This window comes from Pseudorasbora parva, chromosome 9 (genome assembly GCF_024679245.1).
Source record: "Pseudorasbora parva isolate DD20220531a chromosome 9, ASM2467924v1, whole genome shotgun sequence".
Lineage (NCBI taxonomy): Eukaryota > Metazoa > Chordata > Actinopteri > Cypriniformes > Gobionidae > Pseudorasbora > Pseudorasbora parva.
Window position 1 is genome coordinate 26,517,284 of NC_090180.1, and position 27,800 is coordinate 26,545,083.

Consider the following 27,800-nt stretch of genomic DNA (forward strand, 5'->3'; position numbering starts at 1 on the left):
TGTTTGTCATGACACTTTTATTGTGGCTGCAAAACAAAAATGAAATAACACAAATATGTTGTTAAAAATACATTTGTCATAGTTGATCTTCCACAAAAGGTACAGTTTTTATACAATTGTACGAACAGCCTCTCTGATCTCTTGAAGCAGATCCTCAGGTTTGAAGCTCAGAGATAAAAGGTCCAGTCTCTTAAAGTCTTCATTGCTAAGCATGTTTTCAAATATTTGCAATACTCTTTGGAGGTCAAAGGCTGCATGATGAGGGCCTAATGCACACAGACTTTCTGCAAGTAGGTCTTGACAATTATCTGCATTTCTGGGACATGAATTCAAAAAGGATATTCGAATATTTGCAATGGTCTTAAGGAAAGAAGCAAACTCCCCATAATCGATTCCAGTACATGATTTCATGATCACCTGAAATAGAATTTAAATTAATGTATTAATCTGGAATTCAAAAATTATATTTACAGTGTCCAAAAATACTTGGTTTAAGACTTCACACTTACGCCACACTTACCCCCGGCTTCACAGGCAAGACTTAAGCTTAGGCTGTGTCCACCAAAGCGTTTTTTTTTCATGCAGATGGCTGGCATTTTCAATTGTTTTCAACATTTTTAGAACGCCTGGAGCACAACGAGGTGCTGAGCGTTTTTTCTGGTTGCTGAGAATTGAAGAATGTTCAACTTAAACGCAGTGCTCATCACTGTCACTTTTCACCCAGCAGTCCAATCACAGTGGAGGAGGGGCGGGACAAATATGATTTAAAGGTGTCATGGACTGGCTTTTTTTATACTGTTGTCTGAGGCAACTAATGACATTTGTGTATTTTTTTCACATTCAAAAACATCATAACCAATAAGTCATAGGCTATTTTCTACACTGGTTTTGAGGCTCTCTCCAAAACGCTGGGTTTGAATGGGTGTGCCGCACGGGAGACATGGACGTAAACACCCACGGCAAAGATTGGATAAGATTTGCGTATTAAATGAGCTTCAGCTCCCCTTTCAGTTCAGTTCACATGAGGGAGCGGTTGTTTTGAAAGCAGCAACTGGAATGATTCTCTCAACCACAGGGCTCGTAAATGTCTTATTCAAACAAACACAACAATTTATTTCTCATCCACCTGCGATTGATTGGACTATTATTTTTGTATTACATAGCCCGCAAGATCGGTTGATATACTAGATATTCTACGGAGATGATTTACCCTCCTGCTGACAGGAATAGCATAATATTTTCTTCGTAGTTCCATGAGTCGGTGGGCAGGGCTACTGAATTAGACGCTCTGTAGAGGTGTGTTTTGTCGCGCAATGACGTAAAGATACGCACACAATCGTTTTCTTGGCCTGGTGTCTATAAAACCTTTTCTTTGACTAACAAGGACGTTTTCAGCTCTGAAACTTACAGGATATTCTTTTATTACCATGAGCTTTTATATATCAAAAGCTCAAGGGAAAGTTGATTTCTCAATTCATCACCCCTTTAAAACGAGCCAGAGCAAATACTTGTATCTGCAATTTTATATAGAATCAATACAGAAACAAACTACTTGTGAAATTAGTTACACTTAACTGAGTCTCAACTGAAGAACAAAAAACGCTGCCCAGCCAAAATGCTCTTAAGCACCCATAGCGAGGCGTTTTCAGCAGAGCGCTAGGGGTGACCCCGAATAGTTGAAGATTCCATGCATCGATATGCGGAGTCAAATTCGATCTTCACGGATGTTATGATCGCATCCAGTGTGCGACCCCCTTAAGGGCGCTGCGCCTTTAAAATTCAAACACATTTCCAATGTGTGTACACGTGTACACACACCGGCGGCTGCATTCGATGTCTTAAAATCAAAAAGTAGTTTAAAATCCTGCCGCGCAACAGAGTGCCATTTTAAGGTTTTATATGAAATTTATATTTCCCTCAAATCACCAGTGCACATACTGATTTCACCCTGTACTACAAGATACACCCATTGTGCAGCTCTTTTATCAGAAGTCGATTCAAAATTGAGCTTGCGTGTATATAATTTACGTGTCTGGTGTGAGCTTTGCGTCCAGTGTGCGACCCCCTTTAGGCATGTAAACGCACTCAAAGTGTTCTTTTCCTCTCTAGGCAGGTATTCTTTTTAGGTTTATTTTTATCAAAATGTTCTTTTATATACAGTGCCTTGCGTAAGTATTCAGCCCCCTTGAACTTTGCGGCCTTTTGCTATATTTCAGGCTTCAAACATGTGGAACAAAATTTATTGGATATTTCAAACTTTTTTAACAAATCAAAAACTGGAAAATTGGGCGTGCAAAATTATTCGGCCCCCTTAAGTAAATACTTTGCAGCGCCATCTTTTGCTGCGATTACAGTTGTAAGTCGCTTGGGGTATGTCCCTATCAGTTTTGCACATCGAGAGACTGAAATTTTGTGGTTTGAGGACTTGGACAAAAAATTCCTCAGATCTAAATCCAATCTATTGGATGTGCTGAACAAACAGGTCTGATCCATGGAGGCTCCACATAACTTACAGGACTTAAAGGAACATCCTGATGCCAGACACCACAGCACACATTCAGTGGTTTAGTGGAGTCCATGCCTCGATGGGTCAGGGCTTTTTTAGCAGCAAAAAGGGGACCAACACAAAATTAGGTAGGTGGTCATGATGTTATGCCTGATCGATGTTACATAGTACAGACTTACATTTATTGTTACAGCTACAGTAATATATAACATCTGTAATATTGCTGCAGAAAGACTCATTTGAGCTTAAATTTTAATTTTACACTTTAAAGGGGTGATGAACTGCGAAATCAACTTTTCCTTGAGCTTTTGATACATAAAAGGTCATGGTAATATAAGATTATCCTGTAAGTTTCAGAGCTGAAAACGTCCTTGTTAGTCAAAGAAAAGCTTTTATAGACACCAGGCCCAGAAAAAGATTGTGTGCTTCATCATGACGTCATCTAGTGGCGAAACACCGCCTCTAAAGAATTATAAGCACGTGTAATTCATGTAGCCCCGCCCACAGACTCATCGGATCACGCTAGCCAGCAGCAATAAACACGTTGAAGAAGATAGCAAGATATTGTGGAAAAAAAGTCGCTGCATAAGCTTCCTTTGGTTCCTAATATTAGGAATGTGTGATACTACATTTATTTTGAATGAAGTTCCAGCTCACGTGTGTTTGCTTCAATTCACTGCCGAATCGTGGGTGGATGAGGAATAAATCATTTTGATTGTTTGATAAAGACGCTTATGATCCCTGTGAGAGAATCCTCCCAGTTGCCGCTTTCAAATCAGTCCCTCCCTCATGTGAACTGAACTGACAGGGGAGCAGAAGCTCATTAAATATGCAAATCTTATCCAACCCTACCCATGGGCGTTTACTTCCAAGTCTCTAGTGCGGCACGCCCATCAAAACCCAGTGTTCAGAAGAGAGCCTCAAAACCAGTGTAGAAAATAGCCTATTACTTATTAGAAATGATGTTTTTGAATGTAAAAACCAAACAAACGTCATTAGTTGACCTCAGACAATAGTATAAACATTTTTTTAAAAAGCCAGTTCATTCAACCTTTAAAGTTTCCTTTTAATGTTTGATAGTTAAACAGTAAGAAAATAGTTTACCTCACTTTACCCACTTTTTGCAAATATTTATTCTGCATTCACAGATCGAACAGTTAAACTTATTTATAGCACAATTTTAAGCTTAGCTTAAAAAAAAAAAAAAAAACTTTCACTGAGTACACTCCGGGCTCGCAGACACCATTATTTTAAAGATTAAGAAAATGTCTCAGGTTACTAAACTAACCTATGTCCTCCGAATAGGGAACGTGACACATTGCGTAGAGACGCATTACTACTTGGTGTGCCGATTTTCTGAAGCCCTTATAGAATCACATCAATTCATCGGCTGATGGCGCAACGGCACCCCTCTGTTCAACACCTTGAGCCTATACCAGCACGCACCAATCTCTTATCTCCAGATTTCTCTGCCGGAAAAGAAGCTTGTCGGCAGTGCGAGGAGCTTGGCAGCGTATGATCCCTACTCAGAGAACATAAGTTACGTGAGTAACCTGAGACGTTCTCTTTCATAGGTTCACTTGAAGCTGCATAGTGACGCATTATGGGAACGCTACACCACACACGCCAAGCTACGTGCTGCCATATCTGGCACAAGACACCAGAAAAGACACGACTGGATTTAAGCAGACAGAACATGCAAACTCGGAGCCATGTCAAAATCCAGACTATAAAACTTAACAAATGTGTGCGGGGAGGACCATCCTGCCACTACACAAATGTCTTCTAAACAAACTCCCTAGAAAAGATCCTGGGAGGCGACCTCTAGTAGAGTGAGCCAGAGTTTCTAGAGGTGAAGGAAGCCTGCGCACCTCATAAGCCAAAGAAATAGTCTCTGTAAGCCAATGTGAATCTCTCTGTTTTGAAGTGGCAAGTCCCCGACGGCCAGTTCTGAAATATACCAGTAATTGGTTAGACTTCCTCCAGCCACCTGAATGATCCACATATATTTTCAAATGCAACCTTTTGTCCTCCGAAGAGGTCGAAAGGTGGAGGGTAGAAAGAATGGAGGATGGTGACCTGCGAGCGAAAAGAAGTGGACAAAACCTTGAGTACATAACCCAGCCTGGGTCTTAAAGAGATCTTAACTAACCCAGGAGCAAAACAGAGAGAGCTTGTGAAATCCCTACTCGGGTAAGAGAGGCCAAAGCACACAAAAGAGCCACCTTAAGAGTCAGAATCTCAACTGGTGCTGACTCCAATGGTTTGAAAGGAGCCTCCGACAATCCCTCCAGGACAACTGACAGGTCCCAAGAGTGAACACCAGGGGGGGCGAACTGGTCTCATGCACCTTACCCTTTTCTTGAAAGAGGAAACCAATCTGTTTCCCTAACGGAACTTCATCTAGAGCCCTATGAGCAGCCATGGCAGCTATATACACCCTAAGGGCAGTTGTTGCCACTCCGGCCGCAAACGTTTCTTGCAGGAACTCCAGTACCGAGCCGATATTGCAGTTACTGGGTTCACTGCCTGAGCTGAACACCATGTCCCGAAAACTCCCCACTTTGAGGAATAGAGCTTTCTATTGGAGGGAGCTCTAGCACTATCAATGGTCTCCTGACGTCAGCAGGAAGACCATCGCTCAAAGTAATAATAATAATAATAATATATTTTATTTGTAAAGCCCTTTTCATAGTTAAAAACAATCCCAAAGTGCTACACATAAAACAAATAAAACAAAACAAAAAAACAGAAAGAACACACACACACACACACACACACACAAAAGAAAGTTAGCAAAAATTAAAAAAAATGCTTGTTTAAAAAGAAAGGTTTTTAGTTCTTTCTTAAAAGAGTCTATGGCTTGAGGAGCCCTTAGGTTTTCTGGAAGGGAATTCCAAAGACGCGGTGCGGCTGAGCAGAAGGCCCATAGTGCAGAGCTTAGTTCTGGATGGTTGAAGAAGGGCTTTGGACACCACAAGAGACTGTATGCGTCTGAGACTTTACACCTCCCAAGGAAACATGTTCTTCCAGACAGGTAGGACTGGAACCAGCTCAAAGCAGTGAGAGAGAGTTGGATAGAATGATGGAGACGCTGAAGGAGAATATTGTGATCAACTGTGTCAAAAGCTGCAGATAAATCCAGTAAAATGAGCAGCGATGGTGTGCCGGTATCAGCCGCCATCAACAGGTCATTTGTGACCCTGATCAGGGCTGTTTCAGAACTATGAGCGGTGAACCTCAAAGTGGGTGAACCTGGATTGGCCAGACCCACAGCTTCCAAATTTCTGGACGAGGATGCCAGATCCTGCCCTGAAGTTGACAACAGGTCAACAGGTCTAGACACTACCGCCATGTTGTCTGTCCTGACAATGACATGGTGCCCATTGAGGAAAGGGAGAAAGTGCAGAAGGCCCAGAAAGACTGCTATCAGCTCTAGACAGTTTATGTGCCAGGCTAGAGTCTCTCCTGTCCAGACTCTGCATGCTGGGTGGCCTTCGAACACTGCACCCCAACCGGTGAGATCTCCTTCCAGGATCTGTAGATCTCTTGATGCAGATCAATGAAGAACGGCAGCTTTCTCCTCACTGGGCGAGTGCTAGTACCACTCAAAAGCCTCTCATCGAGCTTAGATGTTTGAGATTTGTGCAGTTGCTCTGGCCAGTCCATCGTGAGCTTCTCGGTTGCGCACGAAAGCATGTCAGTAAGCTCTGAATAGGCCGAAGAAGGCCCCGCTTCCTGGACTCTAGGCGGGAGAGTGTCATCAAGGGAAACAGGCCCGAAATCCTGTAGTAAGCACGACATCGTCTAGGCTGAAAGAGACTGCATCGCGTGCTTCTGGGCTAGGCATCATATAAGCATGTACATATTCGACTGGTAAAACACCGCACACGTGCTCGGGAGAGGGAGGGAGAGAAAGGAGAAGGCCTGTCTGCTCACACTCGATGTCCTCAAGCTCAACATCCAAACCCCAGGCTGCGGATCCGAGCAAGACCTAGGCTGCTTTAGCAGCGTGGCGGGGGCGGAGCAGATGACTGCTTCTCAAAAAGCGTGAGCCTTGTACAGAGGGTTTTGAGAAGGAGATTCTAACAAAATCTCCATTTCGTAGCGCCCTAAACCGCCTTGCGTGCATGAGCAAAACCCATTCACTTAATGCACTTACCTTCACGGCGGGGAACAGCGACGAAACTCCATCGTACTTAACAAGAAAGAGAACAAAGTTCCACTTATCTGTAGTCACTGAAGTGATGAAGGTTAAGAGTGCTGATAATATCCAGGATAGTTTTGGTAAAAATTGCACGAAGGGAGAGATGACACCGAGGGTACCAAAGGAGAGAAATCTGGAGATAAGATGACGCGTGCACGCTGGTACAGGCTCAAGGTGTTGGCGCTGTGCTATCAGCCAATGAATTGGCATGATTCTATAAGGGCTTCAGACAATCGGCACACCCAGAGGGCGTTCCCCTAATGTGTCACTACGCAGCTTCGAGTGAACCTATGAAAGAGAACATGGATCACTGTCTGGAAAGTCTTTGGAATGGAGATAAATGTTAGTAGGGCTGCATGATAATGGTAAAAATGATAATCATGATTATTTTGCTCAAAATCATTACCACGATTATTGATCACGATTATTCTGTCAAAAAGGGTAATGTTGTTTACCAAGCTACACTTCAACCAAAAGGCCTGTAGGTCTTAACGTGATGCTTAACGTGAAATGCTTAATGTGGCTTAAAGGGTTACTTCAGCGATTAGCATATGGCTTTGTATCATTAGAAACCCTGGAGTATAATCAAATGATTGTGCTTTCCCCTCTCATATCCTCCTGAGACAAGAGATTTATGCATTTTATTTCTGAAAAAAATTCCTCCTACGAAGCAAATTGACGATTTTTGCATCATCGGAGGAATGTTTGGCCAAAGGCTAAAGACTACAGCCAGCAGAGGGAGCCATTTCCGCATGTTTTGAACCCGCGCATGGGGAATGGAGATCACACTCACAGCACAGCTCACAGCTACAGGCACTCATTTAAACGGGTGAAATGTTAAACTATGAAAGTATAAAGTATTGAAAGTATTTAAACTATGAAACTATATTTAAACTATGAAAGTTAAGCTTGCAAAGACATGAACTAAAACGTGCCAGACTGAACTTGCGCTGTGAACGTATGCCGCGAGTGTAGTCGCGATTACCTCAGCTCTCATCATTAGAGCTCATTCAGCTCATTTATCTGACTCCTGCAGTAAGTGCTGTGATACTCACGTGGTGACTCACTCATTATATTGAACAGAAACATTCAGTTTTTAATTGTAGTGGCTTCTCCAACTCAGTCCCAGTAATCCAGTAGGTGGCTTTGGGAATGGCCTCACAGGGCATTCTGGGAATTGTAGTTTTTCATCCCCATGAGACAAAAATACATTTCCTGTCTTTTCTCAGTCTAGAAGGCATCAAATTCAAAAATAATTTCACATTTCTACTACATTGATGACCCAGTTTAAATACAGATTAATCTTCCCAGCGCTGAAGTACCCCTTTAATGCACTGACAGTGATTAACTCATAAACCATAGGCTACTGTACAGCAAAACAGTTGAGCCCAGAATATGAACACAACGCGTTTAATTACACGTTAAGTGTTTTCCTCCCATAGAAAACCGCTATAAAGACAAAGCTTGCACAAACCATTTTTTCTATGTAGTATGCTTAATTAGTATTTAATGTTTACTAAGTTTGCTCTTTGTCACTGTAGCCTACATTAAGCCAAATTGAGCGTTTACTTTATGGGAGGAAAATGCCAAAAGCATTGCGTTCCTATTCAGGGCTCATCTGCTTTTCTGTACATAGTATGCTTTATAATGGCGTTCACTACGTGTGGTTTGTTAACACTGTCTTTGTTAATTAAGTCACATTAAGCTTTTTCCAAATTTTCATGTTCGTTATTATCATGCGTTTTAGAACTTACCAGTGGCGGTATCATTTTCTGATTCATATTATGAAAAATGCTAAAACCTTTAGGAACTTCAAAAGATAAAATGGCGAAACTTCAAATATTATTTAAAGTAATTCTAAATTAGGTTCCTTTCCACGATTATATTGTCACATCGGTTGCAAAGGTGCGTTTATTCTGCAAACAATATGGTGGAGATCTGTATTGCTTTGTTGAAATTCGTCGCTGAAGGTTTGATCATGGCAGATTTAGTCACACAAATAGCACAAGTGTCTTGTGAAGAAACAAAGACTGGCTGTGACACTTTCATTGAAGCAGGTTTTGCTGTGGAGATTGCTAAACTCCAGCGCATGCGCATGTGTTTGTTTTCAGCTCATCTGTGCTCCTTACGCATTTAGAGGGAGCGGGTGTGCAGGGTTGCCAGATTTCACTGATTAAGTAAAACACCGGGAAGAAAGTATATCCTTTTAAGGAGAAAAGCTCTATTTGGGGAAATTTAAACTCTTTGCATCTGGCAACTACAAGAATGACTGCTAGTGGAGCCTCGTTATCGACGCAAACCCTAAAGAAAAAAAACACGTTTTAAGGATAAATAACGAGCGGGCCAATATTGTGACAATTATTTGAAATCAGTCGACAGAAGCAGATATCGTTATCATGATTAAAATACAATTAATCGTGCAGCCCTAAATGTTAAGATCATGATTTTACAGTACTACAACACTATACGTTTATATTAGTGCCATTTTTGTTTGCTTCAGGGATCTGATATGGTATTTGGATCCATAATCAGTGATGCATGATATCAGACTTAACAACCGATAACCTAGAGCCAAAAAATAAACAGTTACCTGACAATGCTGATGCCAGGTGTCCATAGTATCACGCCACTCCTCAATTTCTCTCTGGACAGAAGAAAGTTCATCTTGCAGAAACTGCCACATGATGTCCAAATTACAGCCATTCAGCCAGTTATGATTGATGGAAATGGTATCCTCCTATTATTAAGAGATAAATCATAGAAATTGAGTTAACAAGTTAGCAAGCTGGTCAAAGAAGGTTTTTCACTCAGGACACCTAGGGGCAGGGTCTGCTTAGTTGTCATAAAATCAAAAATAATATTTTACTTCACTTCTTTAAGCAAAATATAAATATAAGTATTTAGCTTGATATTTGAGTGAAATGAGACCCAAGTTTCATTAGATTCACTCAAATATAGCAATTCTCAACTACATTCCTGGGGACAGCACTGTACATTTTGTATGTCTACATATCTGACAGATCAAAGTCAGCTCACGCAGCTCTCTGCAAAAAAGCTGATGATATAAATCAAATGTGTAACTAAGTGAGATATAAAACGTGCAGTACTGTGGGTCTCCAAGCCGGAGGTGAGAGCTACAGCCTATTGACCAAGAGACCTACTTGAACTGCTGCAGCAAATTACTTTTTGTATGGCCTTAAAAATGCTAGATATAGAAAATATTTTTTAATAGTATAAATAGAATTACAATAGTACAAAAATATCACAAGCCTATACTATTAGTAGGTTACTTCCAAAACCCTGGGTCTCTGACAGAAGTGAGGTATCTACTATGCGAACAAATCAGGTGTGACCGACTGTGGAAGCTCCAATTACACTATCAGACTGACAGACCAAACACTACAGCGATCAGCGTGCCTGCCTCCCTAATATATAATGCTGCCTTCACATGCTCTCGAAATACATACGAGTTTCCTAGGAAAAAATTGCACAAGAATGCCTCCCATTTCAAAATTCAAATGCGAGGAGTTTGTAATCACGACATCAGAAGTGGGAATTATCCAATTTCTGATAGCACGTGAAGGCGGCATTACTCACTGCAACCTGCTGTTGCATCATTCTGAGCATATCTTCATATCTTGTAGTCTGCAAGAAGAGCAGTAAGAACCAGGGTTACAGAAGTAATCTAACATTCTCTTCCTATCATCCGTTTGATATCTCAATATGAGTATAACTCCTATATTGCAGATATGATGTATGCATACACAACATAAAAATTAAGGTTGCACATAAATACAATTAATCATGTTTCTAATATTAATACTAATGGTTACAATTAATCATGTTCTAATTCAAATGTAAAATCCATGCTTTTTTTAATTTCATACACTCTACAATGTACACTCTACACAACTTTTTATGATACCCATGCCAAACCAGTACTATTAAAATGGTACCGGTGCTTAAACGGTGCATGAACCGATACTAAAAAAAAGAGCCACAAAACGACATTGGATGACATTAAAGAATGTCTTTTTATTGATTTTTTTAAAAAATTCATTAAATTGAACAATGTATTTAAAGTTTAAAGAATACTTAAATATATAAATAGATACAAAACACAGTTTACTTAAATTCGCAGTACTCCTAACCCAACTATTCACTAAGCCACCTAACCCCAACTATAATATGCCTAATTTAAAGGTGCTCTAGAATGAAAAAAATTAATTAACCTTGCCATGGTGAAATAATAAGAGTTCAGTACATGGGCATCGCATACTGTGAGTCTCAAACATCTGTGCCTCCTACTTCTTATGTTAATCTGGTGAATCCATAACACAGCGAAAAAAGAAAAAAAAAAGTGCTTCTCAACATAAACCCATAAACGCAAGCGTTGGGGATCATTTATATGCATGCCCCCAACATTTGCATCTGTCCAAACGTGCATTGTCAGGCGGAAATGGGAGCGAATCATCAAAACAAGCTGCTCGCATGGACACACCATTTTCTAGTCTGTGCAGGAGACGAGAGTACCCTTCCCACAGATAAAAAATGTCAACAGTCATGGCTGATGTTTATAATCCGATACCACAACAATTTAATTCAAGGTCGTTCATTTGTTCGGCCCATTTCAAGCAAGCTTCGCTCAGCATCTTAAACTGAAGAAAGTGGCAATTAAAACTATATTCCTGCAAGCAGTAAGTAGCGACTTATCCACTTATTGACTGTTTAAACAATTTCTGATAAAATTGAAAGTTTCTTAGAGAGACAGCATTGTCTAGATAACGCAAGATGCTTACAGCAATAGGAAACACCAAGTACCATACAAAACTAAATAGTGTATCTAATGACAAAGGGTAATATTATTTTGCATTTTACAAAATACAACCGGAGATACTTTGCTTAGATCGTTCACTCGATCCTTCTAGCAAACATCACCTTTTCCACCATATAAGTTAAAACGATAGTCATTGACAAGGCTATTCTTTAATAAAAATTAGGGCCGGGACTCGATTAAAAAAATTAATCTAATTAATTAGAGGCTTTGTAATTAATTAATCGAAATTAATCGCATTTTAATTGCATATAAATATTTGACCTGGGAACAATGAGAAGTCATTTTTCACATGGATTTTTAGTATACCATTGAATAATGACTGAATACATAAGCTTAATCAACAAAATATTGTTTATTTATTTCAGTCCAGCACACCAGCGCAATGTTTGCCATTAAGTTTAGCAAAAGCATATTTGTGATATTTGAGGCTCGATGTTGCTGCGGTGATACGCAAATTCCTTGTTGTATAGCTTGCACACAACCATGCTCTTGACGACGCTTCCATTCTTTCGTTTTTTAAAACAAAATTTCCCATCCACGGGGCCAAGCAAAGCGGTCTCATCAGCTTCTTCGTTCATGTTCACTCATGGTTTGTTGTTGTGGTTGTCGTGGCTCGAGCGCTAGTTGGTGTTCCAGTATAATCGGCCCGTCGAAACTCATTCATTGAAAAACGTTCCGCGGTGCAAAAATAAGTGTGGTTAATTTTTTTTTTTTTTGCGTAATTAATTAACGTGTTAAAGTCACGTAATTAATTCATCTTAATTAACGCGTTAAAGTCCCGGCCCTAGTAAAAATATAATTTAGTATTTCAGATTAGGCTATGTCACATTCATTGCGTAACGTTAGCCTACATTGTGACTAGTTATATAAACATGCATTATCCTTGACGAAAAAAGACATATAAAATGTAGGCTGAATGACACTTTAAGCAGAACATCTCAAATGGAGATTGATAAAATGCAGCTTACTTGTTTATTGGTGTTTTTAGTTCACCGGCATGCGAGAGAGAGCTTGTTGGCATATGGTTGCCAGATTGGACATGTTTAAGTAAAACACCGGATGCATACAGGGTTTTTTTTTTCACAGAAAAGCTCTGTTTGGGGGATTTATTAAATCTGGCAACCGCACGAACGCGAGCTCTTTCTTGTGCGCAGATAATCTGAAAACACCAATAAACAAGTAAGCTGCATTTTATCAATCTCCATTTGAGATTTTTTGCTCAAAGTATCATTCAGCCAGTCTGTGTTCTGTGAGGACAGTCAGGACTCACAAGCCGCTTCACTGAACTGCTGTGAGCTGCTGAAATAAGCCAATCAAAGCAGAGCTCAACATTAATATTCATGACCCTTCCAAATAAGGCAAAAACAGAGCATTACATCCTAGGGACAATTTATAGGGTTGTAAATGGACCTGTAAAACTGTATTTGGACAATTTTTGCCCTTAAAGCTACACTGTGTAACTTTTTAGTTTATTCTTAGCTAAAAACACTTAGTTCTATCAAAAATATATGTGCTCATTAATGTATATTTACTTCTTTCAAGTAATAAAGTATTCTCATAAGTTTATAACATTGAAAATACATACGGGTGAGGGGTTCGAATGCTGGTCGCCATGTTGCCCCTCCGTCTTAAAAGTACATTAGCCAAAGAGGGACATACCCATAAATTCAAGCTTCGCCTTTTGCGTTTTAACACTCGATGGCATCGTGTCGAATGTGAAGGGGGATTGCCATGTTAATATTTGACTAAATCGGCCACCGTAGGAGTTAAAACGAAATCAAAAATGAGAGGAACAGAAACTATTATCCACTGGATGGTCATATACATTTTCACCGCTAGATGGGGGGAAATATCCCACAGTGTAGTTTTAAATAAGCCACATACCCTCTATGTAGATATCAGAAAACAATTTAACATATTGTTTCAAATCATTCTAGGGCACCTTTAACACTAAATAACAGTTACAGCACTAATAACAGCAAAGTAGACTGTATTCTTGATCTGCTACTGTGGCAAGCAGCGTGGCGAGGGACCGTCAGAGCGGGCCAGTGACGAGTGCTAATGAGTGCCAGCTGCGCGCCACACCGGTCTCGTCTCGTGGCCGAGTGACGGGAGCATAAAAGGAGGATCGAAGGCAGCGGAAGACGAGAGAGAACCAGGCCTGGATTTTATGTTATGTTTTGTTAACGTTTTGTTGTGTGTGTGTGTGTCGTCCGTGAGGGGCTGCCCGCGTGCTTTATTATGTGTGTGCGGGCAGTCATCCGTGAGGGGCTGCCCGCGGTTTACTTTTGTTTTGTTTATTTATTTTGAAATTAAAGTTTGTTGAATGTTCGCCAGTTCCCGCCTCCTTCCTTCCCATCTAAGAACCCCGTTACAGTTACAAACCAGCTTCAGTTCAGCATAATTTTGCATTAATATGACCATATTCTCTGGCTAAATATTTTAGAACGCATTGCCTTATTGTTTCCATGGCAACGCATTATGCTTCTGACGTGACACAAAGCAGCCGCAATCATGCTGCTCAGCTCATGGGTTTATTTTAGGGTGACCAGATGTCCCGAAATCTAAACTGTTGTCCCGAATCCAGAATCTGGCCCTAATTGCCCTGAAAATTATACAAAAGCTAAATCTTGAGTAGTTATTGTCTGATAAACATTAAAAAGAATGATTATTTAATACATTTAATTGAATAAAAACTGCCTACGGAGGTTGAGCTGTCCTGCATCCATCCCCCGCCAGCTGCACGTTGGCTGCAGCATTCTAAGTTCTAAAAAAAATACTGTATGCGGCTAATCGCAAATTTAGATATGCATTGATAAGCTAATTTTCATTAATTCCATTGGCATGGCTGGTGTACCGGAACCCCAACATGCTGCTAAAAAGCAAAAAATGAACAAGAATATGATGCAGATCCGCCGTTCAGACACATGACCCGGAAGCGAAGGGGAGCGCCACTATCGCGTGAATTCACGTCCGAGACCTACACGGAAGACAATAACTTTGCGGATAAAGTCATTATTTAGATTTTTTTGCACACAAAAACTATTTTCGTCGCATTGTAACATTATTGTACAGCCACTGTAGTGAGATGGACTTTGTATCGATGTGTTTAGTGCCTTTATAGGTCGTGAGTGGGAATGTAAAGGACAACTCCGGCAATTTTTTTAGTTTATCTTGATCGTTATATCTTTGTGAGTACAGTCTATATAAAAAACAACAACAACCGGATTGGTGCTTGCAATGTGGAGTTATTACAGTTAATGCCCCTAAGCTAAAACGGCAGCTTTGGGGGCATACACGTAAAGGGTGTCTTTGTGCCTCTTAACAGACAAAAAATGCAATTAAAATGTCTGTCCAACATGAACAGGGCCCTTACATGACAACGAGATGCGTTTAGCCACTTAACCATTGTTTAAATTCACCTGTTTTAGACGGCTAGCTTTGTCTCGCGCTGAAGTCCAGTGGGAACTCCATTGTAGCCGGAAAAATAGTCCTGTTTTCGATTCTGTACTGCTGATCCTAAGGACCGCTGCTCGTTCAGTTACTCGTGCATGCTCAGTATCAGCGGCTCGTGAGTTCATCAGATCATGTCTCAGTTCAGTGAACGGTTGGAGTTACAACATATAATTGAAGACATTAGTTTACTTATATTCGGAGGGACTGTCACTCATGTCAGAAAGTGAGTAACTAAAGTAACGTGTGTGATCAGCGCTGATTTGAAACGCGAACCGTTTAGAACGATTCAGTCCGATTTGGTGAACTGGTTCGCCCGGTTCACTAAAAAGAACAGGTTAAAAAGAACGATTCGTTCGTGACCGGACATCACTAGAGTGATGATCCGATCGGGCTCATGAGTGAAGAAGAAATTGTTCACGTTTGTGCTTTTCCGAATTGTGAAAATTTGCAGCGAACACTTGAATAAATTACACAGACACAACACAGCCGGGCCGGTTGAAGAAAAATGCCATTCCGTGGTTAAAGACGGGTGCAAGCACTGTGGAGGTAATGTTAATTTTATTTATCCTTCCATTTGGGCACACACGGCTTGAGGAAAGATGTACAGTAATTTAAAATAATCTTGCTTTACACACACAACGCTCTTCCCAACTGGACTGCCTTTTTCCGGCCACCGCTGAGTCCCCACGGGACTTCAGCGCGAGACACAGCTAGCCGTCTAAAACAGGTGAATTTAAACAATGGCTAAGTGGCTAAATGCATCTCGTTGTCATGTAAGGGCCCTATTCATGTTGGACAAACATTTTAATTGCATTTTGTGTCTGTTAAGAGGCACAAAGACACCCTTTACGTGTATGCCCCCAAAGCTGCCGTATTAGCTGAGGGGGGGCTCTGGGCATTAACTGTAATAACTCCGTGTTGCAAGCACCAATCCGGTTCGTTTTTTTTTTCTATAGACTGTACTCACAAAGATATAAAGATCAAGATAAACTTAAAAATTCGCCTGAGTTGTCCTTTAATGCAAATGGAGGCCTTTCTGAGCCATCAGTTTTCAACAAAAATATCTTAATTTGTGTTCCGAAGATAAACGAAGGTCTTACAGGTGTCCAACGACATGAGCGTGAGTAATTAATGAAATAATGTTCATCGTTGGGTGAACAAACCCTTTAAGCGTTGAAAATAAAGCGTTCTACAAATGGTGTAGGAAAGAGTTTGGTGTTTCTCATGGAGGGGAGGCAGATGTTAGGCTGCATGCTAGTAGCAAACTACACTGTACCAACACAGCAATTGTACAGCCCAACATGTTGGTCTCGCCTTTTTTTAAGAAGCAGGATGATTCCATGTATAATAAAATAGCTGCTGCTGAGCTGACCTCTGTGTTCCACTGTGTAGCCCATCAACAATCATGCAGATCACTTGACTGTGTGATGAAGTTAACACCAAACTCTACTCTGATTCGGCTATAGCTAAACTCGTCAACTGCGGTCGCACAAAAGCTGAAGCACTGGTCACAAACTTCCTGGACAAACTTTGCCTCTAATAAATTAAATGTGAAAACATTCCCGGATTTATACTCAACTGTCATTGCGGCAGTAAATAACGACAGAAAACACACACACAAAATCTAAAAAAAAAAAGAACAACAGCAAGATCCTGCCCGCAAACTGCCCAGATCACATTATTAGAGGTCTGCTACCCGACCCAAGCCCAACAGGACCTGAAAACTTGCGGATTTTTGGTCGGGTTCAGGATAATGTTTAATGAATAGCCCCGGGTTCGGGTGGGGCTTGGTTTTGTAACTAAGAAAAAATAAATTGGCTATAGTTTGCATGCTTTGCCTGCTTGGTGTGTTGTGACCAGAGAGAGAAAGCACATGCGTAGATTAAACATGCACACACACAAACATATATCATTTTTTTATTATCATTAGGCTATATCATATCACAAAATTGTTTTGGGCATGTGCCACTACTCTCGTGCGCTATTTCGGTGAAAGGAGAAAAGGAGGGAAAACTGAGCTGCACTCTGGAAGAATTACGATCAATTGTCCATGCCATTCTCTTCCTTCATAACTTGTGAGAAGGACATATTTGTGTAAATAATTTAGCAACACTGCTTGAACTTTTTGAAGTTTAAAGCTTGGAGTTTCAGAGAAACCGTTACACCTGTCCGACCACTGTATTTGTACATGTATTTGTTTACCGTTGCAAACAATCTTTAATACAAAAAATTCCACTAATAAATAAAATTCACAGATAAGAAAGCGAGAATGATGCAGTAGGGGGCTGCAAACAGTAATATACTAAAAAGGTGGAACTCCCTGATCACTGTAGCAATTGGTCTGTTAATCATGCCTAAGGCACTTCCATAGTTAGATATTGAATTCTAGGGTGTCCAATTTTGCTCCAGGATGGCCACTATCCTGCAGAGTTTACCTCCAATCCTAATCAAACACACCAGGTATTCCTGAAAGCAGGTTATCTGACATACCTGGGTATGTTTAAGAGTAAGTAAGCAGATAACCTCAACTTTCGGTTCCAAAAACAGAGGTCATTTTTAGGGTATGTACGTAGCCATAGCAACTCACTCTCTGAACTGTAAGGCTGAAATTAACTAGCAAATGCTGCTCTGGAAAGATTACTTCCATAGAAGACAAAATACACTTTCTGGAAATTAAAGGAACTATATGTAAGAAATATATTTCAATAAATCATAAAATGCCCTAAGAAATCATGTTCATTTCAAATACTTATATCACTGACAACAGTAGTCAGGCCAGGATATTGCCATTTAAATGTTGTTGTTGCTGCCCTCAACTGATGTTGAGTTGACATGTGTTCTGGCCTGAAGCACCACCCTCCAACTATATACCAATCACAAAGACTGTAGTGTTTGGGCATCCGGGTTGCCAGATCTGCTCTAGTTACCACAGCTGCAGCAACAAACGTTCCCGCAGCCTATCTGGCAAACTTGAGTCAGGGGGGAGGGGGATAGGGGATAGTGATTGCAGTAAAAGTTTTGGCCACAAGTCAGTGACAGCCCCAAAACATCACTGCTCTAGAGGAGATCTGCATGGAGGAATGGGCCAAAATAACAGCAACAGTGTGTAAAAACCTTGTGGAGACTTATAGAAAACCTTTGACCTCTGTCATTGCCAACAATGGGTATATAACAAAGTATTGAGATTAACTTTTGTTATTTGTGTTTTAAAAATCAGACAATGTGATGGTCTTTTGTTTTGGTTGGTCAAAAAACAATGTTTTTTTTTCTTATTCTGTCTCTCATAGTTAAAGTGCACCTATGATGAAAATTACAGGTCTCTCATCATTTTAAGTGTCTGAGGACACAAAAAAAATTGGTATAACTGTGCCTCTTGGTGGTGCTATAATTAAACAAAACATGAAATTGACTCTATACAACATTTTTGCTTAAAATATTTTGATGAAACATTTTCAGTTTTCCAAAAAGAACTTCAAATTGTAATTCGTCTTACCACAGAACAATTTTCCAATTTGCCACAGTCCATTTTAAATGATCCTTGACACAGAGAAAACAGCTGCAGTTCTGAATGGCTTATTTTTTGACCTACAGACTCAGAGTTTAAGCTGGCAACGGCAAATGGCACGTTGGATTGTGTTCACCGACAAGATCTCATGCTGTGATTTCCATTACAGTAGCATTCCTGTATGTGATGCAGTGCCATCTAAGGGCCCGAAGATCACGGACATCCAGTATGGTTTTCCGGCTTTGACCCTTACAGAGATTGTTTCAGATTCTCTGAATCTTTGGATGATATTATGCACTGTAGATGATGATAACTTAAAATTTTCTTTGCAATTTATCTCTGAGAAACTCCTTTCTGATATTGCTCCAATATTTTCCACCGCTGCATTGGGGGAATTGGTGAATCTCTAATAAGTTGAAAATCGGTCGTTCAGGTGTTACTTATATGTACATTTAACTTTTCCAGCCTCTTATTGCTACCGGTCCCAACTTTTTTGAAATGTGTCGCTCTATCCAAAAGGTGCCAATATTTGGCATGACATTTCAAAATGTCTCACTTTCAACATGTGATATATCTATATTCTATCGTGGATAAAATCTAAATTTATGAGATTTTGTAAATATTGCATTCTTTTTTATTCACAATTTGTACAGTGTCCTACATTTTTGGGAATCAGGTTTGTATAAAATGTATCTATGCCCACCTCTAATATTATATATATATATATATATATATATATATATATATATATATATATATATATATATATATATATATATATATATATATATATATATATATATATATATATATATATATATACAGTCCCTGACAAAAGTCTTGTCACTTGTGTACAAATTGACCTAAAGTGCCACTGAAATATACTTTTCATCAAGATTTTTTTACAAGAAATGGCTCATTTTAATCCCACCAGCTTTTGTGATAATGTTTCAGTGAAAAACTAAACTTTCAAAAAGTATTCTAATATTCACAGCTTGGTAAAGCCCATTGAGTCAATTTTTGCAAAAACATAAGTGTTGTCGCCTTGTCATATGAGCTTCCCCTGTGACTAATAATGGATCAATTAGGTCTCAAGTGTGTATAAAAAGAACCCCAGTACACTAGACCTTCACATCAACTGCAACTAGACCTCTGCAAACATGCCTAAGATTCACCCTGAGACTAAAGTTTTGATTATCAAGAGGGTGAAGACCAGATCCACTGCTGATGTGGCAGACACCTTCAATGTGTCTCAGCGTCAAGTACAGAGGACAAAAAAAAGATTTGAAGAGACTGGAGACGTTTTTGACAAGCCCAGGTTAGAAAGAGACCCCGCAAGACAACTACTCAAGAGGACCGTTTGTTGGCTCGAAAATCCAAGGCCAGCCCATTTTCCACTGCAGCAGAGCTCCGCGAGACCTGGTCATCTGAAGTCCCTGTGTCAACCAGAACAGTTTGTAGGATTCTGCCTCGAAATGGCCTCCATGGTCGAATCAGTGCCCAGAAGCCAGCACTAAACAAAAGACAATTGAAAAATCATGTGGCATTTGCCAAGGCCCACAGCCTGCTAAAAGGATGGATGCTGGAAAAGTGGCAGAAGGTGGATTTTCAGATGAATCTTCAGTTGAATTACACCACAGTCGCTGCAAATATTGCAGGAGACCTACTGGAGCCAGAATGGATCCGAGGTTCACCCAGAAAATAGTGAAGTTTGGTGGTGGAAAAATCATGGTCTGGGGTTATATCCAGTATGGGGGTGTGCGAGATCTGCAGGATGGAAGGGAACATCAATAGTCTAAAATACCAAGAAATCTTGGCTACCTCTTATATTCCCAACCATAAAAGAGGCCAAATTCTGCAGCAGGACGGTGCTCCATCGCATACTTCCATCTCCACATCAAAGTTCCTCAAGGCGAAGAAGATCAAGATGCTCCAGGATTGGCCAGCCCAGTCACCAGACATGAACATCATTGAGCATATGTGGGGTAGGATGAAAGAGGACGCATGGAAGATGAAACCAAAGAATATTGATGAACTCTGGGAGGCATGCAAGACTGCTTTCTTAGCTATTCCTGATGACTTCATCAATAAATTGTATGCATCCTTGCCAAACCGCATGGATGCAGTCCTTCAAGCTCATGGAAGTCATATAAGATATTAGATTTGGATCTCACAGCACCACAACTTAATTTGCTGACATATTTTTGTATTTGCAGTAAATTTGTTACATTTATGTATAGGCGACAAAACTTTTGTCTTGCCAAAATTTGACCTTTCTGTCTTGATTAAATTATAAATATTTTTTCTGTGAACATTATTTATTTCAGTGCATTAAATATCATTTGAGAGGGTTTTAGCTTTTCATATGAGCTATTTCTAACACCAATGAATATCAGGTATTTGTAGAAAATAGATAAGCGACAATACTTTTGTCAGGGACTGTATATACACACACACACACACACACACACACACACACACACACACACACACACACACACACACACACACACACACACACACACACACAGGTCCTTCTCAAAAAATTAGCATATGTGATAAAAGTTCATTACTTTTGCTAATTGCTAAATGCTAATTTTTTTGAGAGGAATTTTGAGTTTTCATGAGCCGTATGCCAAAGTCATCAGTATTAAAACAATAAAAGACCTGAAATATTTCAGTTGGTGTGCAATGAATCTAAAATAAAGGTAATTTTTTTTTTATCATTACATTATGGAAAGTAATGAACTTTTATCACATATCCAAAAATATTTTAGAAGGACCTGTATATATATATATATATATATATATATATATATATATATATATATATATATATATATATATATATATATATAGGTGGGCATAGATACATTTTAATCTAGATTAATAATAAAGCATTATGTTCAAGTTATAACCCATATTAAAGCTGCGTCAGTTCACCCAAAAATGAAATTTCTATCATTAATTACTTACCCTTATGTCGTTCGACACCCGTAAGACCTCGGAACACAAATGAAGATATTTGTGTTGAAATCCGATAGCTCAGAAAGGCCTTCATTGACACCTTTGTCATTTTCTCTCTCAAGACCCATAAAAAGCACTACAGACGTTGTTAAAAGTACATATCACTACACTGGCTCTACAATCATTTTAGTAAGCGACAAGAATAGTTTTTGTGCAAAAAAAACAAAAAACTAAATAACGTATTATATAGTGATGGGCTGATTTCAAAACAAAGCTTTGAACCGTTATGAATCAGTGTATCGAAAGTTACGTGATTTCAGCAGTTTGACACCCGATCCAAATCATGAATCGATTCGCTGTTCATAACGTTTCGAAGCTTTGTTTTGAAATCAACCCATGACTATACAAGTCTTTATTTAGTTGTTATTTTTGCGCACAAAAACTATTCTCGTTGCTTGATAAAATGATTGTAGAGCCTCTGTAGTGAGATTTTTTTTTAAAGACTTTACTGCCTTTTAGGAAGTCTTGAGAGAGGAAATGACATTGGTGTCAATGAAGGCCTTTCTGAGCCATTGGATTTCAACAACTATATATTCCGAAGATGAACGGAGGTCTTACGGATGTCGAGCAACATGAGGGTAAGTAATTGGCAGATTGTTGACAGAATTTACATTTTTGGGTGAAATAACCCTTTAAATGTTAATTCAATTTAAATATATTTATTATTTATTTTACTGTCATTTCACACATGGATCTGCATTAAATGAATTAGCATCAAAACAAACAATATAATCCTTATTCTCAGTTAAATAAAGATTACTTATTAAATCGAAGAGATTGAAATGATTGCACAACCACCAAATAGCCATTACAGCATTAAACAAAAGAAGAAGAGGAAGTAGAATGGTGTGCTCTTTTTCTTAGCATTTGTTTCCATGGTGAATCATTGATTCGTCGATCTCTTGAGAATGTCTTGTGTGTTAACCAAGAACATACTCTGAGTTGTCTGAACTTTATATAACCTCCTAAGTGCACATTGCCACCTATTTGGTGGTTTTGCAATAATTTTGCCATCTCTTCATTTAATAAGTAATCTTTATTCACTTAAAATAAGAATTGTATTATTTGTTTGATGCTAATTATTTGAATGCAGATCCATGTGTAAGATGACAATAAAATAGATAATAAATATATTTGAATTTAATTAACATTTAAATATAACCTCCTTATAATAGTGATTTAGAATATATAATACTGTATATTATATAACTGTAATTATTTAACAAATGTGGTTATATTTATATAACTATGTTAATTATATAACATCTCAAATATGTCTTAAGCAAACTAACCCTGGAACATAACCTTCTCTGGAGTGATTTGCTATGGCTTCTTACATACCCTGAAAGTTACCTCCATTTTTGAAACTGAAAGTTGAGGTTATCCGCTTCCTTACACAGGCATGTCACATAACCTGTTTTCTGGAATACCCATCAGGTATTAGCTGCTTGAAACAAATAAAAAAAGATCTCTAGTGTACACGGTACATGAACATATATAAATATTTTCGAATTAAAAGTTCTTCAATATCCCAATCAAAAATGTCAAAAAAGTCAAAAACATTTTAGATCCCTTAACCCTAATCCCAAAACTTAAAACATTTTATAGTGTAGAATGCATAAAACAATGGGCAGAAAAATGTACAATGACAATTTTAACAAGTCACAATATACTAGAAATAAATATTTTGAGCCCTTATGAAGCGTTCACACCGGACGCGAATAAATTGCGCTACTCGCACGAAGTTGGACATGTGAACATTTTTTAATCCATTCGCGCATGAAATTTGCTTTATTCGCGTCTGACATTCACTACACTGTAAAAAAAATATTGTTGGTTTTTGTTGGTTTAACTTAAAAAAGTAACCTGGTTGCCTTAAAATTTTAGCTTATTGAAATTAAAAAATTGAGTTGATAGTAATGAAGGACATTTGTTTAATAAATAGAAACTCAAAATATTATTGTATCTAAACCACATAAAAAAATTGATAAATCTTGAAAATAGCACTATTTGGCATGTTTCACTGCGTCATCAGAAATAAAACACACAAAATTACCCAATATGCTTACAAAATATTTTAATATAATATTTTAATAAAGGTTGTCGAATCTCAAAAAAATGTTCAAAAATTAAAAAATTTAATTTCAATGAACTTAAAATTTTAAGGCAACCAGGTAACTTTTTTTCTAAATAATTTTTTACAATGTACACAGCAAACGCGAATTCGCGTCATGGGAGGGGCTTCTGCCAGGCAGTGTCAGTCATTTGGCTTGTTTGAGATGCGCCTTGCCTCGTCTGAAATAAAGGCGGCTGCAGTGAGGGGAGGAGTGAAAAAAGTGCAGGCAAGCCGGACAGTTCTCTCTTCTGATAGTAGATCAGACACCTGCGAGATCAGTTGCGGATATCGCGGGATTCACACTTGTGTGCTCTGTTGCTGATAAACTGAATGTAATTTAAGTTCTGTTGCTTTTATATGAAAATAAATATTATGAACAAGACACCCAAAGTTTTTGTTATTTATTTCCATTCGAAAGACCTGTTTATCAAGCATTTTTTCTTTAATTACATACATGTTTTTATATATTTTTATTAATATGACAACAATCACATAACCAACAGAGAGATCGCACTCTCCGAGAGAATATTCACACATAATTTATACACATAAAAACATGATATCAGAGTTTTAAAATCAAATATTTAAAAAAAAGAACCATGCATCACGGTTGTTTAAATCAATGAGCATTAAGCTGTGTCGTCAGCAAGTTGTTTCCCATCATGCTTTTGCAGTGCAGTCGGTAGAGAGCAACTGCGCTCGACTGCAGAATCCGATACGTCCACCTCGCCATCGCGAGAGATTTTTGACATACATCAGCATGACATCAGAGCAAGGCGGTCCGCCATCGGACACATTTCTAACCGGCATGCATCTCGCGCTGATCACCGGTGATCGGTTCTGCGCAGATTTTGCTCATCTCAAACAAGCCTATTAGAAGGACTAGCCGAGTTAACGTGCTGAGCGCCTGGATCTCACACCTCCGAAAACGCCAGATCAAATTTTCAAATAGGTGTTCAAAATGTAGTAGAATTGTAGTTTAAAGAGTAATTTAAAACTAAATTTTGTGACACAATGACAGTAGTATTTTTAAATTACTGTAGCCTTGGGGTTTCACATCCGTCACTTTACCACGTGACAGCAGCAAATAGACTCCTGATTGGTTAACGTGACGCGAATATCCACCAAGTTCAGATTTTTCAACTTGCACGATTCGCGCATCAAATGCTCAATTCGTGTAATTTGTGCCACAGAATGTCTATTCGCGTCTTTGCATTGATTTAACATGTAAATCACTTGCGCGTATTGCTTCATTTGCATCTGGTGTGAACACAACATTGCATTCACAGTATATTTTATAATAGTTTTGTGTGAAGTGCAGAGCAGAATTTAAGTTAGTAATCACTGAAAATCTTATGCAATTAACCAATAGGCATTTTCTATCACTGATGCAAACGGTTATTGTAAAGTTTCAGCAAATTTTGAATTTGTAAGTGCAGGATTTTATATTTGATGTTTGTATGATAATATTGCTAGATTTTTGTATTTTCACCCCAGAAGGGGCCACTTAGACTATGAGACAGGACATTGGCCTTCCAGGATCAGATTTGGACACCCCTGTTCAAGTACATCTTACATATTTGGACACCATTAAACCATTATTACTTACCAAATTGTAAACTTGATGATGCCAACCACTAGGTACAAAGATTATCTCCCCAGCTTCTTGAATGATCTCTAAAGGCTGACAGGCCTCTTCAAACTGTGCATACAGACCTTTGTCTTGAAGTACAGGTGCTGTTACATCATAGGCCAAATTGCCATGACAGTCCCGGAGGAACTCCTCTTGGCCTGGAGGGTACAGTAGCCATTTCTTACGTCCACAGATGTTTGCAGACCAACTGTAAGAGCGAAACACATCTGCATGGAAAGGTGTCCTAGAGGCAAGAACAAAAAATGTTAGACATCCGAAGAGGTGACTGCAAATGTCAATGCACACTAATTTATTTAAATTGAACAAACAACTGATATAAAAACAATTTAACAATTTAAAACAACTTAAAAAAAATTAAATTTAAAACAATTTAAAACAATGCATTAGTAATTTATATATATATATATATATATATATATAAAAATTATATATTGAATATATATATATATATATATATATATATATATATATATATATATATATATATATATATATATATATATATATATATATATATACATACTATAATTTTAATATTTTTCCTTTATAAAACAAACAAAAAAATGTTTAATTTGGCAAGGAGTGCACAAACTATATTATAATGTCTTTTAATTACATTGAACACTTGTGAAAATGCTACTATAATTTTCCAATTTAATATAAAACTTTATTACAATTTTTTTTGTTGGTATTTAGTCTGTCCTCTTTGTGCTTTAATGACCGAATATTACTGAGCATTATTTAAGAATGTTCCGAAGGGCATCTAGTGTATTTCAATGGAATCTGACCTTTTGTGCAATTTATTTACTTACTTTCTATATAATATAGATATAGATAAATTATTTATTTACTTTACATCATACATTTTGGTTTGCAAAATACAAAAACTGACCAGACTTTCATGGCTGACACAGACTTTTACATTCAACTTTATGTGGACATTGATTAATACGGTACCATGACCCCTTAGGTCCCATGTAGACAAAACGATAATCATCCACTTCCAATGTGTCCCAATATTCATTCAGCCAATCAGATGAGAAGTAAATTGGGTTCTTGTAAGTATTATGCTCAGGAAAGTTCCTAAAATGAACAAACATATTTGACATTATGGATGGAACTCATTCAAAACGACTATTCTGCAATTACCTAGGTTTAGGTTATATGCTTTTAAAGAGCTGTACCTCTGCATATGCCAATCCTTTAAGTAAAGACATCCTTTGGGTGAAGAATGCCCATTCTGTATGTACTCCCTCCAGTACTGGATAAACTCCTTAAAAGGCATGATCTGCTTTGGGTTGGAATTGTATTCTTTCGCACTGCAGTTTGCAACAGGAACAGGAGTCTCATCTGCATTATAAAAAGAGGCTATTGAGGACACATTTATACATATGATGTGCATTAGGATATATATTTAAAAAAAAATAGTTTTGGTACTATTTTCAATTGGTAAAAATCACCAATACACAACATAATGATTTACAATCTTTTAATTGTGAATTTAATTATCAATTAATTCCCATTTCAAATGAACCCTAGGGAAATTTGACAGTACTGTAATGTCATCAATTTATTTATTTATCTTTTGCGTCAACATTTTATTACACAAGGAAAAAAAAAATACTGAAGCAAAAGATAAATAAATAAATAAATATAATCTAAGTACATTTATTTATAATCAGGCCCGGTGGCTTCACAGGGTGTCACCTTGCCCAGTTACTGTAATCATGAGCACTGATCTTATATCTTATATTTCAGAGCCTATAAAGTATTAATTTATAATGTGTAACATATTAATGGAACTATAATAAAACATAATTATAATAAAACAAAAACATTCTTTGCTCACCAAATTCATGCAGAAGTCGTTGTAAATTTGGCTTTCCATCAACAGTGACCCAGTTTTTTCTGCAGTTCCAATTTTCTGTGAATTTTTTGGAAAACATGCATGGTTGATTTGGAATCAGGTAGTTCTTGAAGAATTTAGAGTAAGGTATCTCTCTCTCTATGTACTCAATAAAATGAGAGGAGCAGTGCTGTTGATGGATTTGCCTGGGCATTTTGGACAAACTGCAGCAGTTATGAAAGGTTTCCCTATCCATGTCATGAAGAAGCCTTCTTTACACACTAACGTGAAGTTTCCACACGTTATTCCATGCTTGATATATCATTAAAAATAATAATAAAGAAAACCTTACGGTAAGTCCAAGTTAACATCAACATATAGCCAACAGATAGAACACATTTCAACATTCCTTACGGTGACCCGTTTGCGTGGTTATATTTAGGCTGTAGAAGCACAACTAATATTTCGACGGTCCAATGTCACCCTTAGGCGTAATTAAAATTCCGATACGAAGAGATTATCTTGTTTTATATGCAAATAAGTCAGAAATAATTGTGTTTTTCTGCAGCAGATTTGGAACGTCGCTATCCAGCTGCCCACCGGAAAAAATAAACGTGTGCACACCAATTGCGTGATTGGCTCGTGT

The 27,800-nt window shown here is 38.3% G+C and overlaps 1 protein-coding gene across 2 annotated transcripts; it reads right to left on the reverse strand.

The window, feature by feature from the left end:
• Positions 1–27,800, reverse strand: jmjd4 (jumonji domain containing 4). 2 transcript variants are annotated; one of them, XM_067452138.1, is made up of 6 exons: positions 27,158–27,792; positions 26,493–26,658; positions 26,266–26,391; positions 25,264–25,531; positions 9,304–9,450; positions 1–417 (listed from the first exon to the last, which is right to left on the reverse strand). In XM_067452138.1, exons 1-6 carry the CDS (start codon positions 27,408–27,410, stop codon positions 109–111), a joined length of 1,269 nt encoding a protein of 422 aa, XP_067308239.1. In that variant the 5' UTR covers positions 27,411–27,792; the 3' UTR covers positions 1–108. The 2 variants fall into 2 exon arrangements, with proteins under 2 accessions (XP_067308239.1, XP_067308240.1); XM_067452139.1 differs by lacking the exon at positions 1–417 and adding an exon at positions 554–664 and having other exon boundaries at positions 27,158–27,800.

Bases quoted from the DNA above. Each gene is read 5' to 3' on its own strand.
- jmjd4 (XM_067452138.1), bottom strand. From the start codon at position 27,410: ATGGATAGGGAAACCTTTCATAACTGCTGCAGTTTGTCCAAAATGCCC. The intron at 26,659-27,157 runs GTGAGCAAAGAA...TTTATAATGCAG, and splicing joins ACGACTTCTGCATGAATTTG to ATGAGACTCCTGTTCCTGTT. The intron at 26,392-26,492 runs GTACAGCTCTTT...TGTTCATTTTAG, and splicing joins AAGGATTGGCATATGCAGAG to GAACTTTCCTGAGCATAATA.